The sequence below is a fragment of the Thamnophis sirtalis genome, unplaced genomic scaffold (genome assembly GCF_051295495.1).
Source record: "Thamnophis sirtalis isolate CommonGarterSnake01/CBP01778 unplaced genomic scaffold, rThaSir2_p1.2 scaffold_9, whole genome shotgun sequence".
Lineage (NCBI taxonomy): Eukaryota > Metazoa > Chordata > Lepidosauria > Squamata > Natricidae > Thamnophis > Thamnophis sirtalis.
The window spans coordinates 49,680,635-49,707,705 of NW_028261389.1; the positions used below are offsets into that span (position 1 = coordinate 49,680,635).

Consider the following 27,071-nt stretch of genomic DNA (forward strand, 5'->3'; position numbering starts at 1 on the left):
AAGAAATTAAAGAAATTAAAGTTGGGGGAAAAGCCTTTATAATAATACAGCCTTGTGATAAGCAACATACAATATTTGTCTTTAAAAATAGAACTGTAGTCTATGTACGTAGTAAGGATAAAAAAGGGAGATGTCCCTCCTCTGGCAGCCTGCTAGATGCAGAGGACAGACAGAGCATATTAGGACTACATATCCCAGATGTTCAAGTACCAAGTTTAATTTTTTTAATTTCTTTATTCAATTTCTATAATACTCATAGAATCAAGCAATGATTCTGGGCAGCTTACAATTTAAAATATATTACAATTAAATCACTAAATTTTTTAAAAACAATAGCAACAAAAATAAGAACATGCAAAATAAATATACATAGCAGCTGAGATACTGGCCACTTAGCAGTAAAGACAGGAAGTGGGTCCCTTGACACATTCAGTGCCCCCAGCTTGGGAACATAGCCTGGTTTTTAGGGCCTTATGAAAAACCAACAGGGTTGGGCCATTTTAATCTCCCAAAAGAGACAGTTCCATAAAGTAGGGCAACTGCAGAGAAAGTTGATAAAGGTTGCATCTGCCCTTCACTAGTGATGGTGATTCACCTGTATGCCTTTTATCCCATGGGATCATCTGGCTGACAGAAGGCTTCTGGGGAGCGGGAAGGTGAAAAACAGAATGTGCAGATGCCCCGGGGCACCTCTGCATGTCCGGTTTTTGGCTGGCAGAAGACTTATAGGGGCAGGGAAGGAAAAAAAAATGGACGTGCAGATGCCCCAGGGCCCCTCTCTGCATCCTGTTTTTGACTGGCAGAGTGCTTCTGAGAAGCAGGAAAGCCAAAAACGGGATGCACATGTGTCCTGGGGCGCTTCTGCGCATCCCATTTTTGACTGGCAGAAGGTTTCTGATGGATGGGAAGGAGCGATGCCTGCCTGGTCTGATCCTGCCTGCCGGAGCCTGTTGCACATATTCAGCATGTGTAGAGGAAGCTCCAGGATGGCCAGTAAGATTTCAAAAGTGAATTGAGACTGCTATGATGCGAATAGAGTAGAATGGAATGGAATGGAAATAGGAGAGAATAGAATGGGAATCAGAAGGGATGGGATGGAATGGAATATCAATAGCAATAGGATGAAATTGAATGGAAATGGAAATGGAAAGGAAAGGAATGGAATAGAATTCAATGTGGTATCCCAGGATACTGCCAGGATTGAAGGGGATCCTGCAGAAGATGCCCCAGGAGTCAGTTTCATCTCTGTACCCATCAAGGATTCCATGTCCTGGTTTCTGTTCCCCATCTCCATTTGCCCTTCAATTTTAATTTCTTCACAGGGGCTCAAATAGTGGAAAGCAGAGGGAGAGGGGGAGAGGGAGGGAGGGAGAGAGAGAGAGAGACTTGTTGATTGTAAGCTCCTTGGGACTGAGAAGAATTGCTGAAAAACTGAGTTTCCTGAAGTGGACCACTAGACTCCTAAATAACTTAAAACAATCTAGTAAAAAGAAGTCAACCAAAAGAGCGACATGTAAAGAAAAGAAAAGAAAACACACTCAGGAGCAAAACAAATAAAAGTTTAATTTGTGTATATTGTTTAAGCAACTGCTAAATTGGCAAAATGGACTGCTAAATTGGCCATGCCCACCCAGTCACATAACCATCTAGCCACGCCACCCAGCCAGTATTCCCCCCCCCCCCAACAGTCTGGGGACCATGAATTGGCCCCCTGTTTAAAACGTTTGAGGACTTTATATAGAATATAAACATGACATTATGCTAAATGAATTTTTGCATATGCATGCTCCAAAATAGTAATTTTTGTAGAATCTGATTTTGTATTCTGAATCAGGGAATAATTTCTAGGAAAATTTCCAGTAATAGATATAAATGAACATATCAAACCATAGTAACATTATTTTCATGTTTTGGTGACATCAATGAAGAGAACAAGTTGATCCATGAACCATATGACAGTATTATACAGTATTAATTAGAATTGCATGGCCTAACATGGATAGGGAGATTGAGGAATGGGTGGCTACCTGCACACCATGCCAGGAGTCCAGACCAGCTCCCCCAGAGGCGCCCACTAAGGAGTGGGAGTGACCTCAATACTGTGGTCTAGGGTGCACATTGACTTTGCCAGCCCAGTTCATGGCCAAATATTCATGGTAGTTGTGGACGCCTACTCAAAATGGTTAGAGATAGTCCTCATGGCCACTACCACAGCAGAATCAGTCATCAAGGCACTACAGAGACTTTTCTCCAACCATGCATACCCGATATCTTGGTCTCTGACAACGGGCCCCAATTTATGGCCATGCAATTCGAGACCTTCCTAGCATTGCAGGGAATCATGCATGCCCTGGTCACTCCATTCCATCCAGCCAGTAACAGACAGGCGGAGAGAATGGTGCGATCTGCTAAAGAAGCCCTATCTTGGATGGGGCTGGGAGCTTGGCAAACACGGGTTGATCAATTCCTCTTCATACAGCACATCACACCAAGTGCTACTACCGGGAGAAGCCCCTCCGAGCTTCTAATGGGTCGCCGGCTAAGATCGCACTTAGACCGGCTACACCCAAACTACTCTACCGCAACACCCCCTGATTCAACCAGCAAACTTAGACACTTTAGCGTAGGGGATCGAGTTTACACCCACAACTATGCTGGGGGGACCCTCTGGATTCCTGCCACAGTTACCAGCATTACTGGACCTCACTCATATCAATTGGATCTCGAGGATGGTCAAACTTGGAGCGGCACATAGACCAACTCCGTGGCCGCCTCTCCCAATCCAATCTTAGGCAGCCAGAGGTAACTCCTGCACGAGTTAGCCAAAGCCCTACCCAAAAGGAGCACAAATTCACTCCTTTCATAGACATCTCAAGCTCGAAGGTACCAGGGTACTTATCTGAAGAGGTTGCAGGGCTGCAGCAAGTTCCAAGCAAACCGGCTCCAGAAACTCCAGCCGTGTCCTGTGGAAAGTTCCAGAAGCTTCCACCAGGTGAAGCCACGGAGAGAACAGGTCCGTCCGACCTGACTGAAGATCCAGTGCCGACTGAACTGCGCACGTCTGGGTGAGCCACCAGAAAGCCCACCTACCTGCATGACTATGTCACAAGCTGGACAAACCCAACTAAGAGGGGAGGGGTATTACATACTGAGAAACAGTATAGTAATTTCCACCAAGGTCCTCTGTTCCGGTGGGAACAGTATTCAAATCTGATTGGTGGAAGGGTCTGACAGCTCCCTATAAAAAGGCTGTTGCCAGACAGAATCTTTGCTGTATTGTACATAGTTGCTGCTTAATTGAGCTGTGGTTGCTAAAACCTGAATCTGCCTCATCCATTCACCCGATCTAACAGGAATGGTACTGAAAGCTGGTTTTTTTTTTACTTTTTTTTAAGTTACATTTTTTCTTGGTCAGGTCAAGTTAATTCATAGAATCTGTTTAGGTGTATTATTGATCCATCAAGTGTGGATTTAGAGATTCAATTTCATGGGTCACTAATACAAAGGAAAGGTTATACCAAGAAAGACTAGATTTAAAAGTGCCTATTTAACAAGATGAGCAATATCTTATTAGCACTATTTTTTTCCTGAAGATCTAAAAATAGTTACTCCCCTATGCTCATGAAAAAACTTGGACATTCTGAACAAAGCTGATGTTTTAAAAAATAGTGTTCTTTCTATTGGCAAGCTGTTCATATACTATGAATAGTTTAGACAATATTTTGGAAACAGCTGAAAAGTCAATGAGTGATTAAAAATTAGCACATTATTTTAAAGATGTTTTGATATATCCCAATAGTGGAATATATACTTAAACACAAGCAGTATAGTTGAAAAGGTATACTTTACTTGACAAAAGTATGATGTCCCATACCTTGACTTCTCATCATTTTGAATTTTCAGTGAATTTTTTTCTATTACACTTTTACTTGAAGTATAGTGCAGATTAAAGGTAAAGGTTCCCCTCGCACATATGTGCTAGTCATTTCCGATTCTAGGGGGCGATGCTCATCTCCATTTCAAAGCCAAAGAGCCAGTGCTGTCTGAAGACATCTCCCTGGTCATGTAGCCGGCATGACTAAATGCCGAAGGCGCAGAGAATGCTGTTGTCAGGCCTGCAATTATATCCTTTTTAGAATTTTGGCCTGCCACACTTTCTCTTATTTCATTATGCTGTTACATTAATATAGTTGATGGGAGGGGGGAATAGAAAGGAGTAGGATTGTGGAATGTGTTGTTGTCATTCTTTTCTAGAAGACCAAGTTCATCTTTTGTCTCTGCACCTTTGCACCTGACCGGAAGCAGCTGGGAGGAGTTGCCAGCGTGGAAGATGATTGGACCATGTGATGGATTTGTGGGTGTGGGGACAAGATCATGAACTTTTAACTGGGTGGAATTCTGATGTAATTTCCAGAATTGGGATTTCACAGATGTGCTAAAATGTCTGCTTTATTAAATTGGAACTTTAAGGATAGTTTTGCCTTGGACTCTGATTTAATTCTACATGATACTTGGAACGCTGACAGATGTTATCTTCCCAACAAAGTGGTCCCTATTTTTCTATTTGCATTTTTTACGTGCTTTCAAACTGCTAGGTTGGCAGAAGCTGGAACAAGTAACGGGAGCTCACTCCATTACATGGCTCTAGGGATTTGAACTGCTGAACTGCCAACCTTTCTGATCGACAAGCTCAGCATCTTAGCCACCGAGCCACCACATCCCCTTAAAAAGAAAGAAACTATAAGAAACATTTTTCAGAATCATAATCTAGAATGGTGCAGCTCTGTTATATTTATAAATGCATTATAATAATTTGTTGTTCAGATTTATGCAATAAGAAATGAAAAAGCTACGTTAATCAATAATTGGAAATAGACAATTATAAAACAGTGCAGTTTATCTCATAAGGCCAAGAAGCTTAAATTTACACCATTAAAAAAGGTCAGAATCCTTACTGATTTTTTTTTTCAAAATTCTAATGTATAGGTTTGTTCAGAGGTACATCTTCTTGCCAAATTCTAATTCTTGGCTTATGACCAAAAGTCTGAACTGTTAAAGCAATTAAAAAAAACAGAAAGTATTATTTCATACCTGAGAGTTAGGTTTAGCTCTTCTGCACTAAAGCAGTGTTAACAAGCATTGTGAATTAATATACACCATGTCTTCTTATTTATCAAGCACTTCTCTGAATCTGAAGCCTTGAGTTTGTTTTGCAAGCTTTTATTCTTAGATTCATTGGAGATTTGATATTCTGAACTTTGGGGAAATTGTTTTTCTTTTCTTTGATTCTGGCTGGACACAGTGCACAAACAACTGAGTCTTCCTGCCACAGCTCACCAGGCTTTTTACCTTTTCTCAGTTACACTAATGGGTGTTTTATGCAAGGTATTTACATAAGATTTTATGATGACAAATGCTCAAGATGGACTGAATTTAATAGAGAATATCAGTTTTCACAAGAAGTGAGGTAATTAGAAATCTGTTGTAATGACTCCTCTCCTAACTTGAGAAAGTAAAGACTCTTGAAACGGATTATTTCAAAAGGAACCTTTAATCAGGCAGGATGGAAACCATTAGAGGCAAAGCAGCATCTGAAAACCTTTAGGCCATGCAAATGGATTTAGGGTGATAATGACCCCTCCCCTTTGTCTGAATGCAGATTCTGACCAATACACAAGTGTGGTGTGATTCCCTGGTGGCTGCCTTGGGCTGATACAGTTATTAAAAGCTGTGGTCGTAATATGTTTTACTTTTGATTAAGGGTTTTATTACAGCTGAATACTGAACTTTTATTCTTTATCAGCTGTTGTTTTTAGTGTACAAACCCTCCAACAAGGCTAACAATAACAAAATGAATTTTAAATATTTTTTAAACATTCAAAACCTAATTTAAAATGGGTTAATCAAAGAAATGCCAACAATCCAACTCAGGAACAAACATTATTACATTTTAACGAAACAATTATACCAAAACACTTATAGATATTTTTCCGAAACAATTATAAAAATAAGATAACCTAAGATTCTGTGGGAGAATGCTCCAAACAAGAAAAAGATGTTTTTTTGGTTTTTTTTTGTATTAAAAAGTTTTAATAAGTTTTACAAATGTTTCCCCTTCCCTCCCTCCACCCCAAACCTGCCCCCCCTCCAGCCCTCCCTCCCCACAACTTCCCAGAGCAAAATACAGGGTATAAACATTTAACAATCATACACTAACATAAACTAACTACCTATAACATCCTGCCTCCCTCTTGTACTTTAACTCCCCTTTTATTAAGCTAAATTTAGATAAATTATAACATTCCTTATTCAGTCATAAGCTAATTGAAATTTCTTAGTCCAATATTTATTTTGAATGTAGTCAATCCATTTTCTCCATTCCAACTTGTATTTCTCATCTGAATAATCTTTCAAATATGCTGAGATTTTAGCCATCTCTGCTAAGTTTACTACTTTTAGCGTCCATTCTTGAATAATAGGCAATTCTTCCTTCTTCCAGCAATCTTGCTGCCATTATTAAATTCAAAATCAAATTAGTCTCTATAGCTGTACAGTCTGTAATTATACCTAGCAAAAACAACTGAGGAATGGACTTTATCCTCTTTTTAGGAATATTTTGAGTAATCCACCATATTTTTGTCCAAAATGCTTTAACTTTTTTACAAATCCACCATACATGATAATACATAGCATCAACACAATCACATCTCCAATTATAAATTCAGATACATACAAGCTAACTTTTTAGGATCTAATTACCATCTATAAAACATCTTATAAAAATTCTCTCTCAAGTTTTAAGCTTTCCTAAATTTTACATTTCTTATGCAAATCTTTTCCCATGTTTCCATCATTATTAAACAAAGTTATTAATACCTTTCTACCATTCTTCCAAATTTGCATCTTTTTAAAATATTGGTATCATTTGGGGAAAAAAACTTAAGCAAAACGTTCATTTTTACTACTGTTATCCTTCTCAGCAAAGACAATTGTAATTTTCCCCATTTATTCATCTCTGTCTGTAATTTGTGCCATAATGGTTCATAATTATATTTATATAATTTCCCATTTGAAATTATAATATAAACTCCTAAATATATAACCTTTTTTACTATCTCACATTGTGTTAGTCCTTCTGATTCTTCTTTTGGATTTATCCTGGAGATGGAGGATATCCAGCCTTTAGTACATTACTATAAAAATCTTTTGCCTTTCAAACTGAATTAAGACAATATCTTTCTCCTAAGTAATTAGCCACCAATCTGGCTGGACCCTCCCATCTATACTGTATCTGGCGATTTCTAAGTTCATCAACTACGAATGCATATTCCTTTCTGGATCTCAATATTTTAGGGGGAATTTCCTTCAGTACTGTCACCTCCTGTACTGCCACCTTCTGTCCTGCCACCTGTAACTTGTTTTTGAAAGTCACTTGTAATATTCCATTCCTTGTTTTCCCGGTGACAAAGTAGATTACAATATCTCTTGGTAGATGTCTTTGTCTAGCAATCCATGAATTAACACGATAAATTTTATCAATCTGCCAATCATATTCTGCTTTTGGTTCACCAATTAACTGAGTGAAAGCTTCTGCAAAAATCTCTTTCAAATTTTCTTGGTTATTTTCGTTCAGGCCTCTTATTCTCAAAGCAAATTCCATCACTCTGTATTGTATCATTGTAACTTCTGCCTCTGATTTTTCGATCTTGATTTGAACCTCATCAACTTCGTTCTCCAAATTCACACTAGACTGATTAATTGCTTCCACCCTATCCTCCAGTGATGTTACATAATCAAGCAAGCCCTTGAATGCATCCACTATATCCTCTCTTATTTGTTGATTGTGGGTTTGGATTAAGTCCTTAATTTCAGACATTTCGTCAGACACATCTTTAAGGGCAGTTGTAATTTTTTCTTGCAAAACAGAGGCTTGTGCCTTTAAAGCGCCTTGGAGGGCTTCAAATGTTACTGTTTAGGTATCCGCTGAGGGTGATAAAGAACTGCAATTTAGGTGGTTGGGTTGGGAGACTTCCAGCACTTTTAGAAGCACTTATTTTTGTTTGTTTTGAAGCTATTTCCAGATATTCAAATCACACTTTCCAGCAGCCAAATTATTAAGTCCAAAAAGTCCACTTAATTCCCCAATTTATTAGATCTTATAGTTTATTAGTAAACCAATACTGTTTTCTTTAATCTTGAGCTCTTGGTTCTTTTAACGACGTTAAAAGGCACTTAACAAATACTTTTCTTTTAAGTTTCACTTTCACCACACCCTTTGACTTTGAAACACCATCTTCATTAGCCTTTTGTTCCACTCAATCTTCACAGAAGGAAGTAATACTGCATCAGAGTTAAAGTTTGTACTTGCAATTATAATCACTCCTGTCTTTGCTCTGCCTGCTTCTTATTCAAATGTAGATTAAAACGTTGATTGCAGGGATGGTCGTGGCGTTTTGTTCTGCTACAGCAGAAGCATCCCGGACACGGAGCTCTGTCGGGCTGCTGGGGGGCTCTCACCCTTCGAGCCCCAGAATTGCTCCTGGGGGTCTATGGGGAGCTCTACCCTTGCCCGGCTGCTCACCTCCCCCTCTTTTCCCAAGGGGAGAGTTTCAAGTTGCTAGACAGCTGATTTACGCTGTTCTAACAGCTTAGACGTGATCACGGGGCTGGCGATCCTACAGGAACGTCCTTCAATGCCTACAGTGCCACCGGAAGTCCCCAAGAAAAAGATGTTTTTGATGAAGGTAAATCTAAAAGAAAGGGATCACCTAAAACAGTTAGAATTTGTAAGTGTAAATAATATATTTGAGTAGCCTGGTCCTTTGCCATATTTAACATTATTCACTGTACTTCTTTTGTACTTATCAATAATTCAATCAAATTCATTTAACATCTATTCATTCTCCTGAGCGCTGCTTGGAGAGTCCAAGCATGGGTTAAATTCTGCCTTCTGCCCAAGGACTGAATTGAATTTCTTTGGCCATGCCCTCTGGTGCTTGTTCTAGCCAGTTTTTCAATTCAGTCTATTGCCCAATGGACGTAGTCAAAGAAGTTCCAGCAGTTCTTGTTCAGATAAGTTTGGACACTCTTTATTTTTCCATTTCCTTTCCTTTATTGTCTTATTACTCTCTTGTGCTATTAAGTGTGGGGTTTTTTTACCAGATTTTTTTTGTATTTTCTTCGTTATTTGTGTTTTTCTTGCTTTGGGGCAGGTAGGGAGGCTTTTAAAGTTTATTTCCTTTTCCTCTCATCACCGGGTGTTCCGGGTGCACTCGGATGCTGCAGAGGTCAGCAACAGCTGCCAGATTGCTTAAGGAGACTGTTTGTGAGCCACAGAGGCCCCACTGAGTTTTTTTTTTACATTTGCACTATCGGCATTATTCGTGGCAGGTCCTCAATTTAGTGGCGGGTGGCCATTTTGCATGCCAAAAATCATGCGCCTTTTTTGCTGCTGCCCATTTGCAATTGCTGATTGCCTGCCCCCGCAGATCGCCACTGGACACCTCTCCTGTCTGGTTCATTCAACGGGATGGTTGAAAAGAACAGATTGCAGGCCTGGCTGGTTTAGTCAGCCTGCAGCAATAGATCTGCTCAGCACTGGGAGCGTTTTGTGAGCTCACACCATTTTGGGACCTGAGCTTCAGCAACCTTTGCTCCAGCCACATTTGCAGCCTTAAGGATGAGTGGCATTCAGTGCTCCAGAACAGCAGGGTCACAGGTCGCCATTGCTTTGCACATTGCCTGGGGTTGTTCTTGATTTGATTCTGTTTTTTCCTCTGTCTGTTAATCCAGAGATGGCTTTCAGATAGGACAAGCAGCAACCAGGCCCATCCACCAGGTGTCTCTCCAGACAGGCAGGAAGAGGGTGGCTGAGGCCTTGGGAGCAGTCAGGCCCCAAGGAAAGGGCAAGAGACAGACCAAGGGGTCAGACAAGCTAGCTCTTTGGAGGCAAAAAACACTGAAGAGGCAATTTGCCAAGGCCCAACGACAGGCTGTGAGCTCCTCCCGTCAGTCTACCCCTCCAGGCTCCCCTCCCCAAGGCAGGGTCGCCCCAGAGCAGAGCATCCCATTTCTGATAGCGAAGATGGGGGCCAGGAATTGTCCCTCAAGCTGCCCTGGCTCGCCTTGGCTTTCTCTGGGGGATGTAAAGGATCCTAGCAAGGGTCTCTTTGATGAGCAAATCAAAATCAAATTCACGAAATTGTCCCTACTCTGCCCCTGTTTCAGACCATCATCCAGAGACAGTGGGCACAACCAGGCTCCTTTGCGATCCCAAGTGGTGCTGACAAGAGGCTGTACACTGTTGATCCAGCATTTGAGGAGCTCCTCAAGCTGCCTCAAGTAGATACCCCAGTGGCCTCTCTCACCTTTTCTTCCATCTTTCCACCTGACCTACTGGAAGACTTTAAGACTGAGGACAAGAGGTCAGAGAAAGCCTGCCACAAGATGCATCAGGCCATGGCATGGGCCATCAAAGCCTCCTTTTTTAACAAGTCATCCATCCTCTGGCTTCGCAAACCCCAGGACAGATTGCCCCCCCCCCTTTCACCAGGACGTAAACAAGATAATTGCAGTGGTTGAGTATTTGGTGGATGCCATGCTCAATGCTGCCAAGTTTGCAACCTCTTGTGGCTCCACCACTGGAATGAGGACATGAGGTCAAAATGGAAGATACCAGTTACCTTTAAGGGCAGAAAGCTATTTGGGGATTCCTTGGACCCAATCTTTGTGGAGAACAAGAACAAAAAGAAGGTCCTCCCCTCTGTTCCCAAGAAAGAGGAACGTAGGTCCACAAGCTATTTTTGCAGGCAAGCACCCCAGGCACCAGATCCAGTGCCATCAACTTCTTCCTTTCACTGACCCTATTCCCAAGGCTCTGACTGTCCTCAGGACAGGCAGCCATTTCAGGAGTCAATCACAACTGATCAGTGGGTACTGCAGACGGTGAGGCAGGGCCTCACCCTGGAATTTCTCTCCCCCGACCCTTTCTTGCCCCAATTCCTCCTCCCCGACAAAGAGGGGCCTCATGGGAAGTGAGATTCATCATCTTCTATACCTAAGGGCCATAGAGCAGGTTCCTGTAGGTCAGGAGGGCAAGGGGTACTACTCAATTCTGTTCCTAGTTCCCAAGAGCTCGGGGGGTGGGGTGGGGGTGGAGAGCAATATTGAACTTGAAGCGGCTAAATGTACATCTAGCCTACAAGCACTTCAAGATGCAGTCCCTCCAGTCAATCTTGGGCTGCATCAGGCAGGGAGATTTCCTAATGTCCATAGATCTGAGGGAAGCATACCTGCACACCCCAATCCAACAGTTGCAAAGAAGGTTCCTGAGGTTCTGCTTCACAGAGCTTCATTATCAGTATCAAGCTCTCCCATTCGGCCTGTCATCGGCCCCCAGGACCTTCACCAAGTTGCTGTTGGCAGTAGTAGCCTCTCTTTGATCACGCCCCATCAGACTCCTATGCTACTTCGATGACATCTTGATATTGTCGTCCTCCAATCAGCAGGCTCTATGTGACCTCTCCATCACACTGCACACCATTCAGACCTATGGATTCTCCATCAACCAGGAGAAGAGTCACCTGTCCCCCACCACGAGATTGCTTCATCTGGGGGTGTTGATAGACACCCAGTCTTGTCAGGGGTTCCTATCTGTGAACTGGATAAACGGCATCAGCTTGCTAGTTCAGCAGGTCCTGACCTCGCATCAGGTGACAGTCGTTCTTCTGTTGCAATTACTTGGCAAGATGATCTCCTGCCTCAACGTAGTGCCATGGGCACCTCTGCACTCAAGAGAGCTTCAGTGGTTCCTGCTTCCACTGCAGAAGGCCAATGCCAGCAACTCCCTTGCCACACAAGGTCCTTGGATCTCTTTGTTAGTGGCAATCTCCGGCCATGGTGAAGGACATCCTCTTCAAGGAGCTGAGCTGTCTCACCATCATGATGGACACCAGCCTGTGAAGGTGGGATGCCAACCTTCACGACCAAGTAGCTCAAAGCAGGTGGTCCACGCAAAAGTTGTCTCACAGCATCAATTGGTTGGAGCTGCAGAAAGTCTGCCTTGCTCTACAATGGTTCAGACCAGAGATACAACACCACATCTTGATCTTAACAGACAATGTCACAACCAAGGAATACGTGAACCGGCAGGAAGGCACCCATTCCAGGCTGCTCATAGCAGAGGCAGAGATCCTGGGGAGGTGGGCAGAATGCCATCTCAGCTCCATTTCGGCGGAGCATATCTCCGGAGTTGACAATGTTCAGGCTGAGCAGGACCACCATCGATCAGTCACAGTGGAGATTGCATCTGGACTTGTTTCAACAAATAGTGATGCGGTTCAGTCACCTCGTTGTCAATCTATTTGCCCGCCCAGAAAATGCTCACCTACCCAGGTTCTTTTCCAGGTTCCCCACACCTCAGGTAGAGGGGATCAATGCCCTTCATTGCCAGTGGCCCCCAGGGCTACTATAGTTATTCCCGCCACTGCCTCTCCTACCCAGAGTGATCAGAAAGATCATAGTGGAATGAACGGAAGTCATCTTAGTGGACCCACACTGGCCCATATGACCCTGGTTCACCGACTTCATCATCCTGTCCATTGCCAAGCCCTGGAGAATTCTCCAGGACCAGGTCTCTCTCAGCCAGGGGGCCTTCCTTCATCCGGAGTCCCAGTTGACTGCCTGGTGCTTGAGAGGGACCTCCTGAGACAGGATAACCTTTCCAACGTGATCATCCAGACAATTCAAACCTCCAGATGAGAGTCTACCACCAGAATCTCCTCCCCCCTGGGATATGCTTTAAAACAAAATCGAAATGGTTGAAGTATTGAGCCCATCAGACTAGTTTGGGTGATAGTTTCCAAGGGGTCCTGAGCGCCTCCAGATTTTTGTGGTCAGTCCAGACTTTGAACGGTTTCTGGCCCCCTTCCAAAAGGTATTTCCAGGTTAGCAGTACCCATCTCACCATGACAGCCTCCTTTTCCCATGCGGACCATTGCCTCTCTGTGTCTGTGAGCTTGCAGGAGTTGTAGGCGCAGGGTTGTAAGTTTCCTTGCTTGTTGCTTTGGAGTAGCACCGCTCCTACTGCCATGTTGTTGGCGTCTGCCTGGATTACAAAAGGTTGCTTGGGGTCAGGATGCTTTATCACCAGCTCCTTTGCAAACATTTCTTTTAGTGTTTTGAATGCCTCTTGGCAGGTTAGGTCCCACTGTAGGGTTTGTCCCAGATGAGGTTTCATTCTTGGGCTCCCTGTCTTCAGGAGGTCTGTTAGGGGTTTGGCAATATTCGCAAAGGAGGGGATGAATTGCCTGTAGAAGTTCGCAAACCCTAGCAAGTTTTGTAGCTGTCTGCAGGTGCGAGGGGGTTGCCTGACTAGGACGGCTTGTACTTTGGCTGGATCCATCTTTATTCCCTCATTTGACACTCGGTAACCAAGGTAGTCTAACTATGCATGGTGCAATTTGCATTTTGATACCTTGATGTACAGGTTGGCTGCCAGAGGTTTTTCCAGTACTTGGCGGACCAGGGGTATGTGGTCGTTCATGGTCTCAGTGTAGATGAGGATATCACCAGGTAGACGAGGATCCCCTTGTAGAGGTGCTCGTGCAGCACCTCATTTATAAACTGTATGAATATCGCTGTGGCCCCCTGCAGTCTGAAAGGCATCACTTTGAATTAAAAGCTCCCTAGGGGGCAGTTGAACGCTGTTTCACACTCATCTCCCTCTCTGATATGTACTCGGTAGTATGCTTCTCTGAGGTCTAGTTTGGTGAAGATTTTTCCCTTGGCCAGATGATATGGCATGTCCTTCATGAGCAGGAGCGGGTATAGGTTTTGTACACACATGGCATTTATCCCTCGAAAGTCCACACACAATCTCATAATTCATTCTTTTTTTTTCTTTGAAGAGGACTGGTGCTGCAACCCATGGCTTTGCTGGCTTGATGAACCCTTGCTAGGTTTTTGTCCATGTAATTGCCCATCCCTTGCATTTCCTGGGGTGTCATGACGTACAGTTTGGGCTTGGATAATTTTGCCCTGGGGATGATTTCGATAGCACAGTCTGTTTCACAGTGGGGAGGCAGAACATCACACTCAGCCTTGGTGAATACTTCTGCGAGGTCTTGATATTCCCTCAGAATCTGTTCGGCCTCTGGGGTTTTGTCGGATGTGGTTGCTAGTTGTTCTGGTGGGCTATTTTGTGGGGTTTCCTGCGTGGGTGGTGTTTCTACTTGCTGGTGTGGGAGGGGTTGGGGGCTCCTTGATATCCTAAGTCCCCTTGCCACTAGATGGTTGGTCCCCACTTGTCTAGCCAGGAAAGTCCCAGTGTGACTGCGTCTGTCATTTTGGGGGCTATTATGAATTGAATTACTTCCCAGTGATCTGCTAGCTCTACCCTCACTGGTTCGGTCAGGTGGGTGGCATAGACTCCCCCCATTAGGGACCCGTCAACCTATTCGAACTGGATCAGGTGGGCCAGCCTTTTTGCTCTGATCCCCAGTTTCAGGACTGTGGTTAGGTTGATCGAGCACCTAGTGCAGCCTGAATCTATTAGGGCTTAAAAATCCTCCAGGTTTCCTGTTTTTGGGGCTGTGTGGCATATTGGAAAAAGAAAAGGGTCAATTGGTCCTCTCACCATTGGGTCATTTTTTCCCTCGTCCTTGCTGTCACAGGATTCAGATGAGTGGCGGTCTTTGCCTGGGGTTCCACCCCTTTACCTGAGAGGGAAGAGGCATCTGCAGACGTGTTGATGGCTCATTTGGGGCCTTGTTCTGGTCGTGCCCTGGGTGGTGGGTCTGGCCTCGGTTCCGGCCTGAGGTTCAGCACGCAGATGCCATGTGACCCATCCCCTCACATCTGTAGCATCTCAGCGGACATTGAGGGAGGGCTGGTCTCAGGGCCCGCTGTGTTGCTGTGGTTCCCCGTCAATTGGGCAGCTTTAGGTCAGGTTGACCTCTCTCTTTCATGGTTGCTTTATCATGTTGTTGGCACGCAGCCCACTGTCAACTTTTGTTGCTTCTTGGAACCACTCAGAGAGTCGATTTGGGATATCGCAGTATGTGGTTACCTGGGCAATTTGCTTGTCCCTGCTTGTTCTGAAAAAATACACCAGCAGCCGCTCTGGTAAAGGGCGTAGCCTTCCAGTGACCCTCCTAAATTCATGGATGTGCTCTTTGATGGGGCAGCCCCTCTGCTTTAGTTTGCTGAGTTCCTCTTCTGCATATAGGTCCTCCTCCGCCTCCTCAAATCTGGCCTCTAGCAGTTGCAGGAAGTCATCTATGTCTTGCAGTTGGAGGGCTTTCCTCTTGTGGAGGGCTTCTAACCATTCCCTTGCTTCTCCCTCTAGCCCTTCTGTGATGGTATTCATCATGGCTCTGAGGGATGGGTAGAGGTGCCCATAGTATTCTAGGTGGATATCAGCTGAATCAAGGAATAGAGCTAGCTGGTCTGAGTCCCCGTCAAACTTTCCCCTAAATTGAGGAGGGTCATTCTGCCCTACTCCTCCAACCTCCTGTCGGCCTCTGTATGCTTCCACCTGATATGGCTGGCCATCTTCCTCACCTCTAGTTCAGAGAGAGGGAGGGGGTTGCCTGCCCTGGACAGCCTTCCTGCTGCGTAGGGTTTGCAGTTTCAGGCTCCTTTTCCTTTTATTGGGTGGAGGAGGGGGGCTGCACTCTAGTCTGCGTCTCCTCCCTTCAACAGGTTGAGATGTCCCTCCCCTCTCTTTTGGATGGCATGATTGCCCCTCATCATGAAGGGTGGTCTGGTCAAAATCCTCCCTCAGTTGCTCTATTGCACTCCCCAAGTATTCCATCTGTGGCTTTGGGAACCTGCCTTGTGCCCAGTCCCACATCCAGTCCACCCTTGCTAGCTTGCTCGAGACCCTTCCCTTTATCTGGGAATTGGGGTAAGGGAACTCAACTTCAGCTGCTTTAGGGGCTAATTTCCACCAGTACTCATCCTTTCTTGCTTCTGCTGCTGAGAAAGGCATCATAGCTTGGATCTCTGGAGCTTTGATGTCTGGAGCTGGCTGCATTCCTCCAGCTATCATAAGGCTCTCTTCTGCCATAGTTGCCTGATTGTCCCTCCAAACACCCCAAATATTGGGAAATGATTGGAGAGCCCGGGATTCAGGAAACTCAGAAATCTTGATAGATTTTAAAAGTCAGTTTCAGCTCTCTGTGAAGTTTCCAAAAGATGCCCTAATTAATTTATGAGCATCGATACAAAGTTCAAAAGGAATCCAGTCATTTATTAGGAGCAACATTTTGGCATGTTCCTCTGCATAGCCGAAACTGATTCCGGTTAATGGTCTCTGAACTTTACCCCTGTGTCTCCCCTGCAGCAGACTGTGAACTTTGTGCCTCACACGCCTTCTGTAGAAACCTGAGATCCAACTTTGAAGGTATGCATGGAATTCTCCCTCTCATGTCTACTTGATAATAGTCATGGAAATGCTTTACAAGTTTACAGCGGCGTTGGCAAACCCTAGATGTCCGACAGATTCTGAAAAGATATATTAAAAGGACAGCCTCATTCAGGAGATTCGAAGCACTCTTCATCTCCTTCCAGCCATCTTCGATGGGTTGCAAAGTCACCTCTTCATCCATCAGACACTGGCTCAGAGCTTGCATCACCCTTGCCTATAATCACCAGGCCAAGCCATTGCCAGATCAAATAATGGCTCACTCCACGAGAAGTGGGCTACCACTGCCGCCTGGCCGATGCAAGCTTTGATCGAGGAGATCTGTAGGGCGGCCACTGAGTCTCGCCCATTCTCTTCATACACAATTATAAACTACACAAGTTTGCATCTGCTGAAGCAGCGTTTGGGAGATGAGTGTTACAGAGAGTTCACTCCAGCACGGAGACCTCCAGCACATCTGTTTCCCACCCTAGGGACAATTAGCTTGGGTATGTCCCATGCTTGGACTCTCCAAGCAGCATTCAGGAGAATGATCATTGCCTTACCTGAACTATCATTCTCTGGGCACTGTGGGAGAGTCCAAACCCTCCCTAGGGTCTCCTGCTGTCATGGACTATTCCCCCTGTCTCACCTTTTTGCCTACAGCAGTGGTAGTCAACCTGGTCCCTACTGCCCACTAGTGGGCATTCCAGCTTTCATGGTGGGTGATAGGGGTTTGCTGTAACTCTGCTTTATAAATTATATAAAGTAAAGTTACTTCTCTACTTTATAAATCACCATTACTATGGAACTGGTGGGCAGTTAGAAAATTTTAATACTACCAGAAATACAAAAGTGGGTGGTAGGTATAAAAAGGTTGACTACCCCTGGCCTACAGGATGCAAATGACATTGACTATCATCTCAACTGAATCACACCTTAATTGAAAAACTGGCAAGAACTAGCACCAGAGGGCGTGGCCAAAGAAATTCAATTTAGTCCTTGGGCAGAAGGCAGAATTTAACCCATGCTTGGACTCTCCCGCTGCACCCAGAAAACAATCGTTCAGGGAAGCCAACAATCATTCTTGATCCCAACTCTTCTTGTCTTATCACAAGTTTCCATTTAACTTTTATCTTTCTCTTAACAAATCCAACTCTGCTTACCACATGACAAAATAGGAGAAGCACATTTGCTTCTTTTAATAAATATTCATTTTGCGCAATAATCTACATACTTCTGTTTATTTTTCTACCAGTCCTAAGTGTCTTGAAATTTCTCCATCTGTTTCCCATATGTAGTAATAATTCTATAACGCTTTACAACTTCATCTACTTCTTCAGTTTTTATCATAAACTTTTCCTTTACCTTGTCAACATATCTATTTTGGAGTTTGATTTTCAGACCTAATCTTTCTGGTGTCATACAATATATCTAACATTTGTTACAAATCATTTGGATTCTCAACTAACAATATTGCTTTATTCAGAAGTATATGTATTTTACTCAGCACACCTTGAACAACTCCACAAGTATTTCTTAATATTTATCCAGAAATACATTTAAGTACTATTTAATTAAGGACATAGCATATAATTTTGTTTATTCTCACACGTGGTTTACTTCCAACGTATACTTCTTATTAGCAGTCTATTAGCAATCAACCTCCAACTCCATATTCACACAGAATTTTCCATACTGCATACTGTTCACTTTACCATACACATTCTCTAAATAAATAAAGCACAATAAAGACAGTACAATAAACTTTTTGCCCTCATTGATGGATTTTGGTTTTGATTATGATGAATCTGAATTTGTTGTGATAAATTCGGGCCAGTTTTCTGTTAATGCAGCTATTTCCACTTAGCTGAGTTAATTTAACATGAAATTTATTTCTGTATTTAGAAGACCAACTTGGGATATCTGTATCTTTTTTGTGGGCCATTAGGAAGTTTCTATCCTCATAATATAATTGCAAAGCAGTTTCCCTGATTGTTTGCCAAGGAGATAAAGTCTTCCTGTACAGATGGCAATAACTGGTTGTGTGGAGACAGAACAATAAATGAGATTTATTTCTGGCATAATGCAACAGATTTGGCAAGTTGACCATTGTAAGCTATTCATTAACAGTTTCTAAGGGCTATAAAAGCATTTTGGGTTTATTTGGGAGAGGAAATGTGGTCTCTTTACTATCCTTTATGAACCTGAATAAAATACTGCATCCTGGATGCAACCAGGTATCCTCCTTGTGGTGGTACTCCATAAAAGGCAATGTATGAAAACTTGCTCTATGAACCACATTATGTATTATATTTATTATACTTAATTATAATACTACTATTATACTATACTATTTCAAATAATCTTTGAAAGCTAATTGCTTGAGGTAAGGATTTCCCCACTCACATGAAAAATCTGTTGAATATGCTGCATCAAGAAAACAAATGTTATTTCAAGTTCTCTTTTTCCTCTTTTCCCGGGATATGGGAACATGAACAAAAGGTATAAACCATGCATGCATAATATTTCTAAATAAAGAGTTCATATAGAAACCATGATTTAAAAAAAGCAAATAAACTCACAGAGGAACTTTCAATCGGGTTTAATCTTTGAGAAAACTGAAGATGGGAAGGAATTATTTTTTATGCTTCATAATGGGGAATGGAGGTGGGCTTGTTCATAGAGTTACATTGTGCCCAGCCAGTTTTTGATGTTGTTAGTCTCAGCCCATTATTGGCATCTGTTTCTGGACTCTTACAGAAAAATGGTCAAATACAGAATAAGGAAAATGGGTTGAGCAGTAAGCAATCTGTAATGCCCAATAATGGATGTATTTTCAGGAGGGGAGGAGAGTGAAGAGAATTATCCATATACAGAGGTTTGCATCACTTATCTGGCTGGAATTTTCCTGCTCAAAAGGGGAAAATAATTAAGATATTGCAGTTGAGTTAGATTTTTTTGGTCAACCCCTGAAATCTAACTATGAGATTCACATTTCAGAGACCAAAATAGCTTTATGTAACAAATGTCATTTCCTGTGTTATCTAAGTTTCCTTTATTTTCAAGACTTAAATATTGTATCCATCTTCACTCTATTTCTGTCATCTTTTGTTAGAAGTGCATCATAAGTTTCAGTTTAAAGTTTTCAGTTAGTAAATCAGAACATTCAAATATAAATTTGATTGTGATTTATTCATGATGACTTTCTTTAAAAAAAATAAAAGTTAGCATTATTGTTTTTGATTTCACAGAAGTATAGATTTTTAAGGCAGATCCCCCCCCCGCGCCCAAACTATCTGATGCATCAATTGCTATCTTCTTTGGAAACATGATTAATATTCACCTTGAACCAAAAACAATATTGATAGTGTCTGAATATATTTTATTTCCTATCGTCAGTTTTATTCAGTGTATTGAATGCTAATCTCTTATGTGTTTCAAAGAAAAACGCATAGGTTTAGAGAGTTTAAGCAGTATAATTAAGAAATACTAACAAAGCTGAAATATAAAAGTTGATTGTATTAAGTCAGAGATAGACAATCTAAGCCTTCAAAAGCAGCCCTCAAAACCCGCATTTGAACTTTTCTAGGTATTTTGAAATGAGAGCATGCACAAAGTATAGTATGGAGCCAGTAAGTTTAACATAGCATTTCAACTAATAGATAGGTTTATGTTAATAACCATGACAACCCACCTCAAAAAACAAAACAAAACAAAAACACTTGGACTCTTCCATGTAGTTTCATAGATCGCCTGCTTAGCCCCACCCTTTATATCTATTATTCTTAAGCAATTCTGTTAAGTATCGGTTGCTGCATTTAAACCTTCCATTTCAAGATAAGACTTCCAGATGGAAATTATCAAGAATAATGATTCTTTATTAATTAACATTCAGAAATTTCTGTATTTCTTTGTTAGTCCAGTAGTCTGGATTTTATTTATTTATTCTTTTGGTAAATGGAAAGAGCTACATAATCTGAAGAAAAACTAGATTATTTTGATTTTGTAATAAATATTGGTTGACAAATTGAAAGTTTCTAAACTACAGCAGTCTGTTTGTTTCAAAGGGCTACATATATAGGCCACTGTATTCTTGAATCTTTGTTGCAGTAAAGTTGTATCTTACTATTGATAATTCAATTAGCATCATATTAGTTATTCTGCCTTCAGAGATAATTACATATATTATTAGAAAACCCGTAACTCAGCCGGCCTGTTGTAAGTGGATTTCCATCAAATTTCTGAGACCACTGAGAAAATTAAAGATGCAAGAAGGAATCCAAACAAGACAACAAAGATGATAGAGGAAATCCAAGGACCACAAAATACTCACTGATTCTGAGAGAGAGAAAAAAAATGGGAAACTGGTAGTGGCAGAGAGGACTGAATAAATGCAGAGGTGCTTGACTGATGTGCTCAGAGCTAGTCCTACTAGTTTGAAAAATAATGGGTTTTAAGTAACAGGTTTTAGAGAGATGTATCAATTTGGTAATTACTGTATTTTTACAGCCATTAAAATGTAAGGATTCTTGTGTAACATTCTACACATTTCAGAGGAGCTTTAAGATAGCTAAACAGAAAATTGATGTGGTTTGGTTTCTTAATGGTGTTTTGTTGTTAATTTTAATTTGTTTGCTACACAGTACCATATGTCAAATGAACACCCTTCCTTTCCTTTTTTGAGCCCTAAAGAGTTATAAATGTTTCAGTTGAGGGAAAAGAAAAAGATCCACCCATTAGTATTTCTAATGGAATTTGCAGTGCTGGTAACTTCGAGTTTGTGTGTTCTTCTTAATTATGTTGAATCGTGACTTCTCTCAACATCTTTTTACAGCTCATCATGTTAAAACTGGAACTTGTGAAGTGGTGGCTCTCCATCGATGCTGTAATAAGAACAAAATAGAAGAAAGATCACAGACAGTTAAGTGCTCCTGCTTCCCTGGACAGGTAGCAGGTACCACTCGGGCAGCTCCTTCTTGTGTCGATGGTGAGATATCTTTGGTGCTTTGTTCTTTCTTTTGGAGTTGTAGCAGATGGATTAAAAAAATGGAATAGTGGACTCTCCATTTTTTTTAATTCTAGAAAAGACCTCAGATAGCTAGATGAAGGAAATATCAACATATCTGCTGAATTTTGGAACAACCTCTTAAATTCTAGACAAAGCTTCTACCCACTGTTCTATTTTAATGCTGAGGGTAAAGGTAGGAAATTTTAGGTGTTTTTTTAGCTTTCTGAGCAACTTTTGCCTTGGTTAATGGCTGTTCCGTTCTTTATAAAGTAGCTAATTAATTTTTGGGAATTATTTGTAAGGAAGAAAAATGTTCCAGAAAAGAGCAAAACCTAACCTTTCTTGTTAAGTGATCACTGCGGTTAAGTTAGTAACATGTTAAGTGAATCTAACTTTCGCCACTGACTACTTGTCAGAAGTCCCAAAAGTGATCACATGACCCTGGGACACTTCAACTGTCATAAATAAGAATCGGTTGCCAATCATTCAAATTTTGATCATGTGTCCATGGGGATGCTGCAATGATTGTAAGTGTAATAAACAGTTACTTTTTCCAGTGCCCTTGTAATTTTGAATGGTCACTAAATAAAGTATTGTAGGTTAATGACTACCTGTAATCTATAGCCTTTATACTAGGAAACTTTATTAAATTTATTTTGTTCATTTGGACATCAGACTACCTTTTGTTTTGTTTCATCTGATGCAAATAGCAAACATCAGAACATACAACAATTCCAGCCAGGAATTATTTATTCATACAATGCACACATATGTCTCATAAACTTTTTTAAAAAAAAGCATGTCGGATGAGATCAAATACTGTTTAATCCAATGTCCATCCCTTCTATAGGATATAAATTTAACAGTACCTCAGTATAGTATTAATATTTCTCACCAATGTATACCGTATATTCACCCTGATAATATTTCCGTGATATAAGGGCAACAAAGATTTAATTAAAAACAATAGGCTTTTCTCTTCCTCTTCTTCAGCCTCAATTGTAGAACAAAAATGGTGGTGCCATATGCAACCATGTCTTGAAGTGGAGGAATGCAAAGTTCTCCCAGATCGAAAAGGATGGAGCTGTTCATCTGGGAATAAAGTGAAAACAACAAGGGTAAGTAGGAATTTGCCATGAAATATAATTGCCAGATTTTGTAAAGAGAATTATGAACTTGATACAGATGAATAATTCTTAGATATGGAATAAATATAACAGAGAAAAAAATAATTGGCTTGGACATCTATCAAAATCAATATAATAAGTTATTTATGAATATTTTACTTTGACGGCTTTATTCTAAGTATGATTGTATCTAGATCTAACAATTATTTTGATTTAACTGTTATCATGATAATTATTTATAATTGATCTGCATGCCTTGAAATTTAATATACACTCTTAGAGATGAGCCAAACTGGATATAGTCAGATTCGTATGTTGAGCTAAATATTTTGTGTATCCATAAAATTGGATTGTTTGTTTATCAAGCACATTTATTCTGCTGATTATCATAAGTTCAAAAATTCAAGTTATTCATTCAATAAATAAAACATGTATTCTAAGTTTTAGCCTTTGTTTAGATTGATTTCATGATGAAAACAGAAGAAAGAACTTTCTTAAGAGGCAAGTCAGTTTTATCATGCAAATCTCTGATTCACTCCTTAATTAATGTTACTTTTGATTTATCCTAATATATATTTTGCTTAATCTTATTTGCTTTTGTCCAATATACATATATAGAGAGTAAGTCATATTGAAAATAATTGATCTAACTCTTGGATTGTTCTTTGCCAAGTAAACTTAGTGTTGTGGCTTGTTGGCTGCCAGCAGAGCTAGCTGCAGGCTCAGATGAGGAGGAAGTGGAGGGAGAGCTTGGGACAGCTTTGGAGCCTATGGAACGCTCTGATGAGGAAGCAGCAGCAGAGGCAGAGCTGGGGCCTTCCTGCCTCTCCCAGCTGTCTTTGGGGTCTGAGATGAGTGAGAACAGATGGAGCCCATCCCAGATGCGCGTATACACAGAGAGGAAAAGAGAGGAGAACTAAGGAAAACAATAAGCTGGATCTCAAAGCAGACGTGGACGCTAGCCAACCCCTCCTTGGCTGAGATATAAATAGTAGGGGTTTGGGAGTGGCCGGTTGTCACAGACAACTGTTTGCTTTTAGGATACAGCAAATAATTCGGATTTCTTGGCCAGGTCTGTTGGAACTAATTACAATTGATTACGTTTTGATTAGGTAATAATTAAAAATGTCCTAATGAGTGGACTTACCATGTAGCGATATCTCATAGAATCTACTTTCTGTTTCCCCTTGCTCTACATGTTCTGACCCAGTCTTAGTAAGTAATGATAAGTTGGTTACTTGCAAGTCACACAAACCACGTGAATAAAAGACTGTACCTACCCTGTTTGAAAAGGGATTTGTTTGTACTCGCAAGTCAGTGGCTTATCACTCCTTGCTAAGTCCACTCATTTTGAAATTTTTAATTAATACATGTCAAGATGGAAATGACATTAGTAGGAAAATTCCACAAGAAAGTCAATATATTATCTCTCCCTCAGACAAAGAGCTGGTCTTGTCTCATTTTCTGCTACAATAATGTGACACCAGATACCTGGTTTCCAGTAAGTGAAAGAGTAAACAATGAAATCATGTTGCTCTGCAATGTATGCTCTGTCCAAAATGAAACTTGAAGGCTTTAATGATTCCCCAAATGACTCTAAATTAATACACTCCCCCACCTAGCCATTATAATGACATAATTAATACAATAATGCAATCATCTGGTGTTCATGACTATAGCATTCACTATATATCTTTGCTCTAGTAGGGCTACTCCTATTTAATAAGCTATTCTACTTAAGAGAAAAATGAATGGCAAGACTCTGTACCTAGAAATCTTATTTATCTTGAAACTAAGGCTGATACTAATGTCAAAGATGTTTCTTGATACACTGGTATCTGTCCTCCCACACACATTCAATCACACATTCATATGCAATTTAGGCAACTGCAAAGTAGGACAGATACTGCTATCAGTGCTGATAAAAATACTAGAAATATGATTATAGTTTTTCCTCCTGCTTTCTTTTTCTTCTCTCAGAAATAGAATATAGCACATATTATGATTTGTTGTGTTTTATTTATCTTGGAAAATTAGTATATGCATGTACTATACCAACATTACTTATTGATTACAGCTTTCCCCTGATTAGAAATTCTGGATGTTGCAGTCCCAACACATCTGGAATAAACCAAAATTGAAGAAAGTTGAAATTAAGTCTCTGTTAGATAAGGGATGTGGTGGCTCAGTGGCTAAGGCGCTGAGCTTGACAATCAGAAACTGTCAAGTTACAAGACCCTTGCACCCCTAACCCTTTAGAAAAAAAAACCCCAGGGGTGTTCAAACTTGACAGCTTTAAGACTTAGCAATAGCAATAGCAGTTAGACTTAGGTACCGCTTCATAGGGCTTTCAGCCCTCTCTAAGCGGTTTACAGAGTCAGCATATTGCCCCCAACAACAATCCAGGTCCTCATTTTACCCACCTCGGAAGGATGGAAGGCTGAGTCAATCCTGAGCCAGTGAGATTTGAACAGCCGAACTGCAGAAGTGCAGTCAGCTGAAGTAGCCTGCAGTGCTGCATTTAACCACTGCGCCACCTCGGCTCTTACTTGTGGACTTCAGCTCCCAGAATTCATTCATTCATTCATTCATTCATACATACATACATACATACATACATACATACATACATACATACATACGCAATTTTTATGACTCACCAGCATCTGCATCTATAGATAAAAGTATGCCAATAAAATGTTCATTTCACTGTCTCCCATCTATGATCTAGCTGGAAGTATTCATCCATCTTTGAAATGACCTTCATCTTGACAATATTCATGTTACATTTAGCATAAAAGATAGGTAGTGGATATTGCATATCAAACATTTGCATATCATCTTAAAACATGCTCACTAAATATCGGAATTCCGACTTCCGGGGGAGGGGCTGCCATCGCCGGTGGCTCAACGGAGCTGCCCTCAGAGTTCTGGTCTGTATATCTAAAAGATCTATAGATATCTCTCCTTTCAGGCAAGAAAGGAGCAGGGAGGAACTCAGTCGTTAGAATCCTCTTTGTAGTTCACAGCTTTTTGTTTTTCGCTGTGAACGGAGAAGAGGTTCAACAAAAGCTGAGTTTTTTTTTACTCCAGCCAGATCTTCTCAGCTGTTTTTTTTTTTCAGCTCAAGGCAGGTCGCCCCCCCCCCTCAGGACAAAAATAAGCTATTTAAAATCAATCCGAGCAGCGACCATTCCTGAGAACCCTTTTTTTAATTATTATTCAAAATACCAGCTTCAATTTTATAAAAAAACTCCTTTGTCTAACTGCTTTTCAAAATGGCGATTTTATAGCTTCCGCATTTGATATATGATATATTTAATTAGCCCTGTTTTCCTGAAGACTTCTCTTTACTAATTGCCAAAAGTTTATTGAAAGTATTTTATCTTAAATCAAGGTGTACATTGTTTAAGTTTTAATAATGATGGGAAGCTGAGTTCAATCTAGAGAGTTTATTGATTTTTTCCTTTTTTTTCCTTTTTTTCTTTTTTCTTTTTTTATCCCTTTTTTTCCCCTTTATCTTTTATCTTTTAATTTTTAATCTATTTGGTTTCAATATACTCTAGACTGTGTTTGATAAAAAACTATGCTGGGCATGGGATCTGGGAAGTCGGAAGGGGGCTTGGGAGGGGGGTTTACTGGGGGGAGGGGGGGAGGGGGGAAATATAGTTTCAATTTCCAAAACAATAAGAATGCACTTGTATACTGCTGCTCTTTTTTCTTTTTTTTCTCTTTTCCTTTTATTTTCCTTTTTTTCCTTTTCTTTCAATTTTAGTATAAAATACAAATCGAATAGATTAATGAATAGTAGAAACACACCGAAGCGAGGAGTAGAGGGAAAGAAGAGGGAGGAGTAGAGAGGGAGTGAGAGGGGAATGTAAGGAGGGTGAGATGGAGGGAAGGGGAGAAAGGAATGTCTGAGGGGGAGGGGAAGTAGAAGAGGGGGATGCTGGAGGGGAGAAATGAAAGTTGGAGGGGGAGAAGAAAGGGTGTGTGGAGGATGAAGTGTTATGTTGGTTTTCTATAGTGGAATAGAAGATGAGTTGTGTTTATTGTTTTTTTAATTGCACAGTATATAAGTGATTGTATAAAATGAAAATGAAAATGAAATAAAACAGTTAATAATCATAAATATCGGAATTCCATATGATACTAAACAGAAAATTCTTTTTCCTATAAAAAAATTGTACTGAGAAAATGGAATTAATTCATTGCATCATATTGTTCTTACCTTAATATGTACTTTTTAAAAAATTGAAGATGAATGGTAATCTAACTAGTTTCCTCCTCTTGCTTTCTTAATGTTAGCACATTTCAGAAATTAAAAAGCCTTTGGTATTTGATCGACCTCTTAAACCTGCAACTTGCTTGCCATGTAGTTGGATCACAGCCCATTAAGATCCAGTGGCTCAAAGCTGGGAGAGAGCTTAGATCCTCTGATAAATGCAGCTTCAGCTTTGCAAATGAAACAGCTCTCTTAGAGATCCAAGCATTTACTAAAACTGATTCTGCGGAATATGTGTGCAAA

At 41.0% G+C, this 27,071-nt stretch overlaps 1 protein-coding gene across 4 annotated transcripts in view; it reads left to right on the top strand.

Moving 5' to 3' along the window:
- The window catches only part of TAFA2 (TAFA chemokine like family member 2), a 274,868-nt gene that overhangs the window by 200,067 nt on the left and 47,730 nt on the right, over window positions 1–27,071 (top strand). For all 4 annotated transcript variants that reach the window (XM_087723532.1, XM_087723534.1, XM_087723533.1 and 1 more), the window contains 2 exons: window positions 21,243–21,395; window positions 22,410–22,534. In XM_087723532.1, the coding sequence (XP_087579658.1) occupies window positions 21,243–21,395; window positions 22,410–22,534 (278 nt within the window). The remainder of the gene's footprint in view (window positions 1–21,242; window positions 21,396–22,409; window positions 22,535–27,071) is intronic.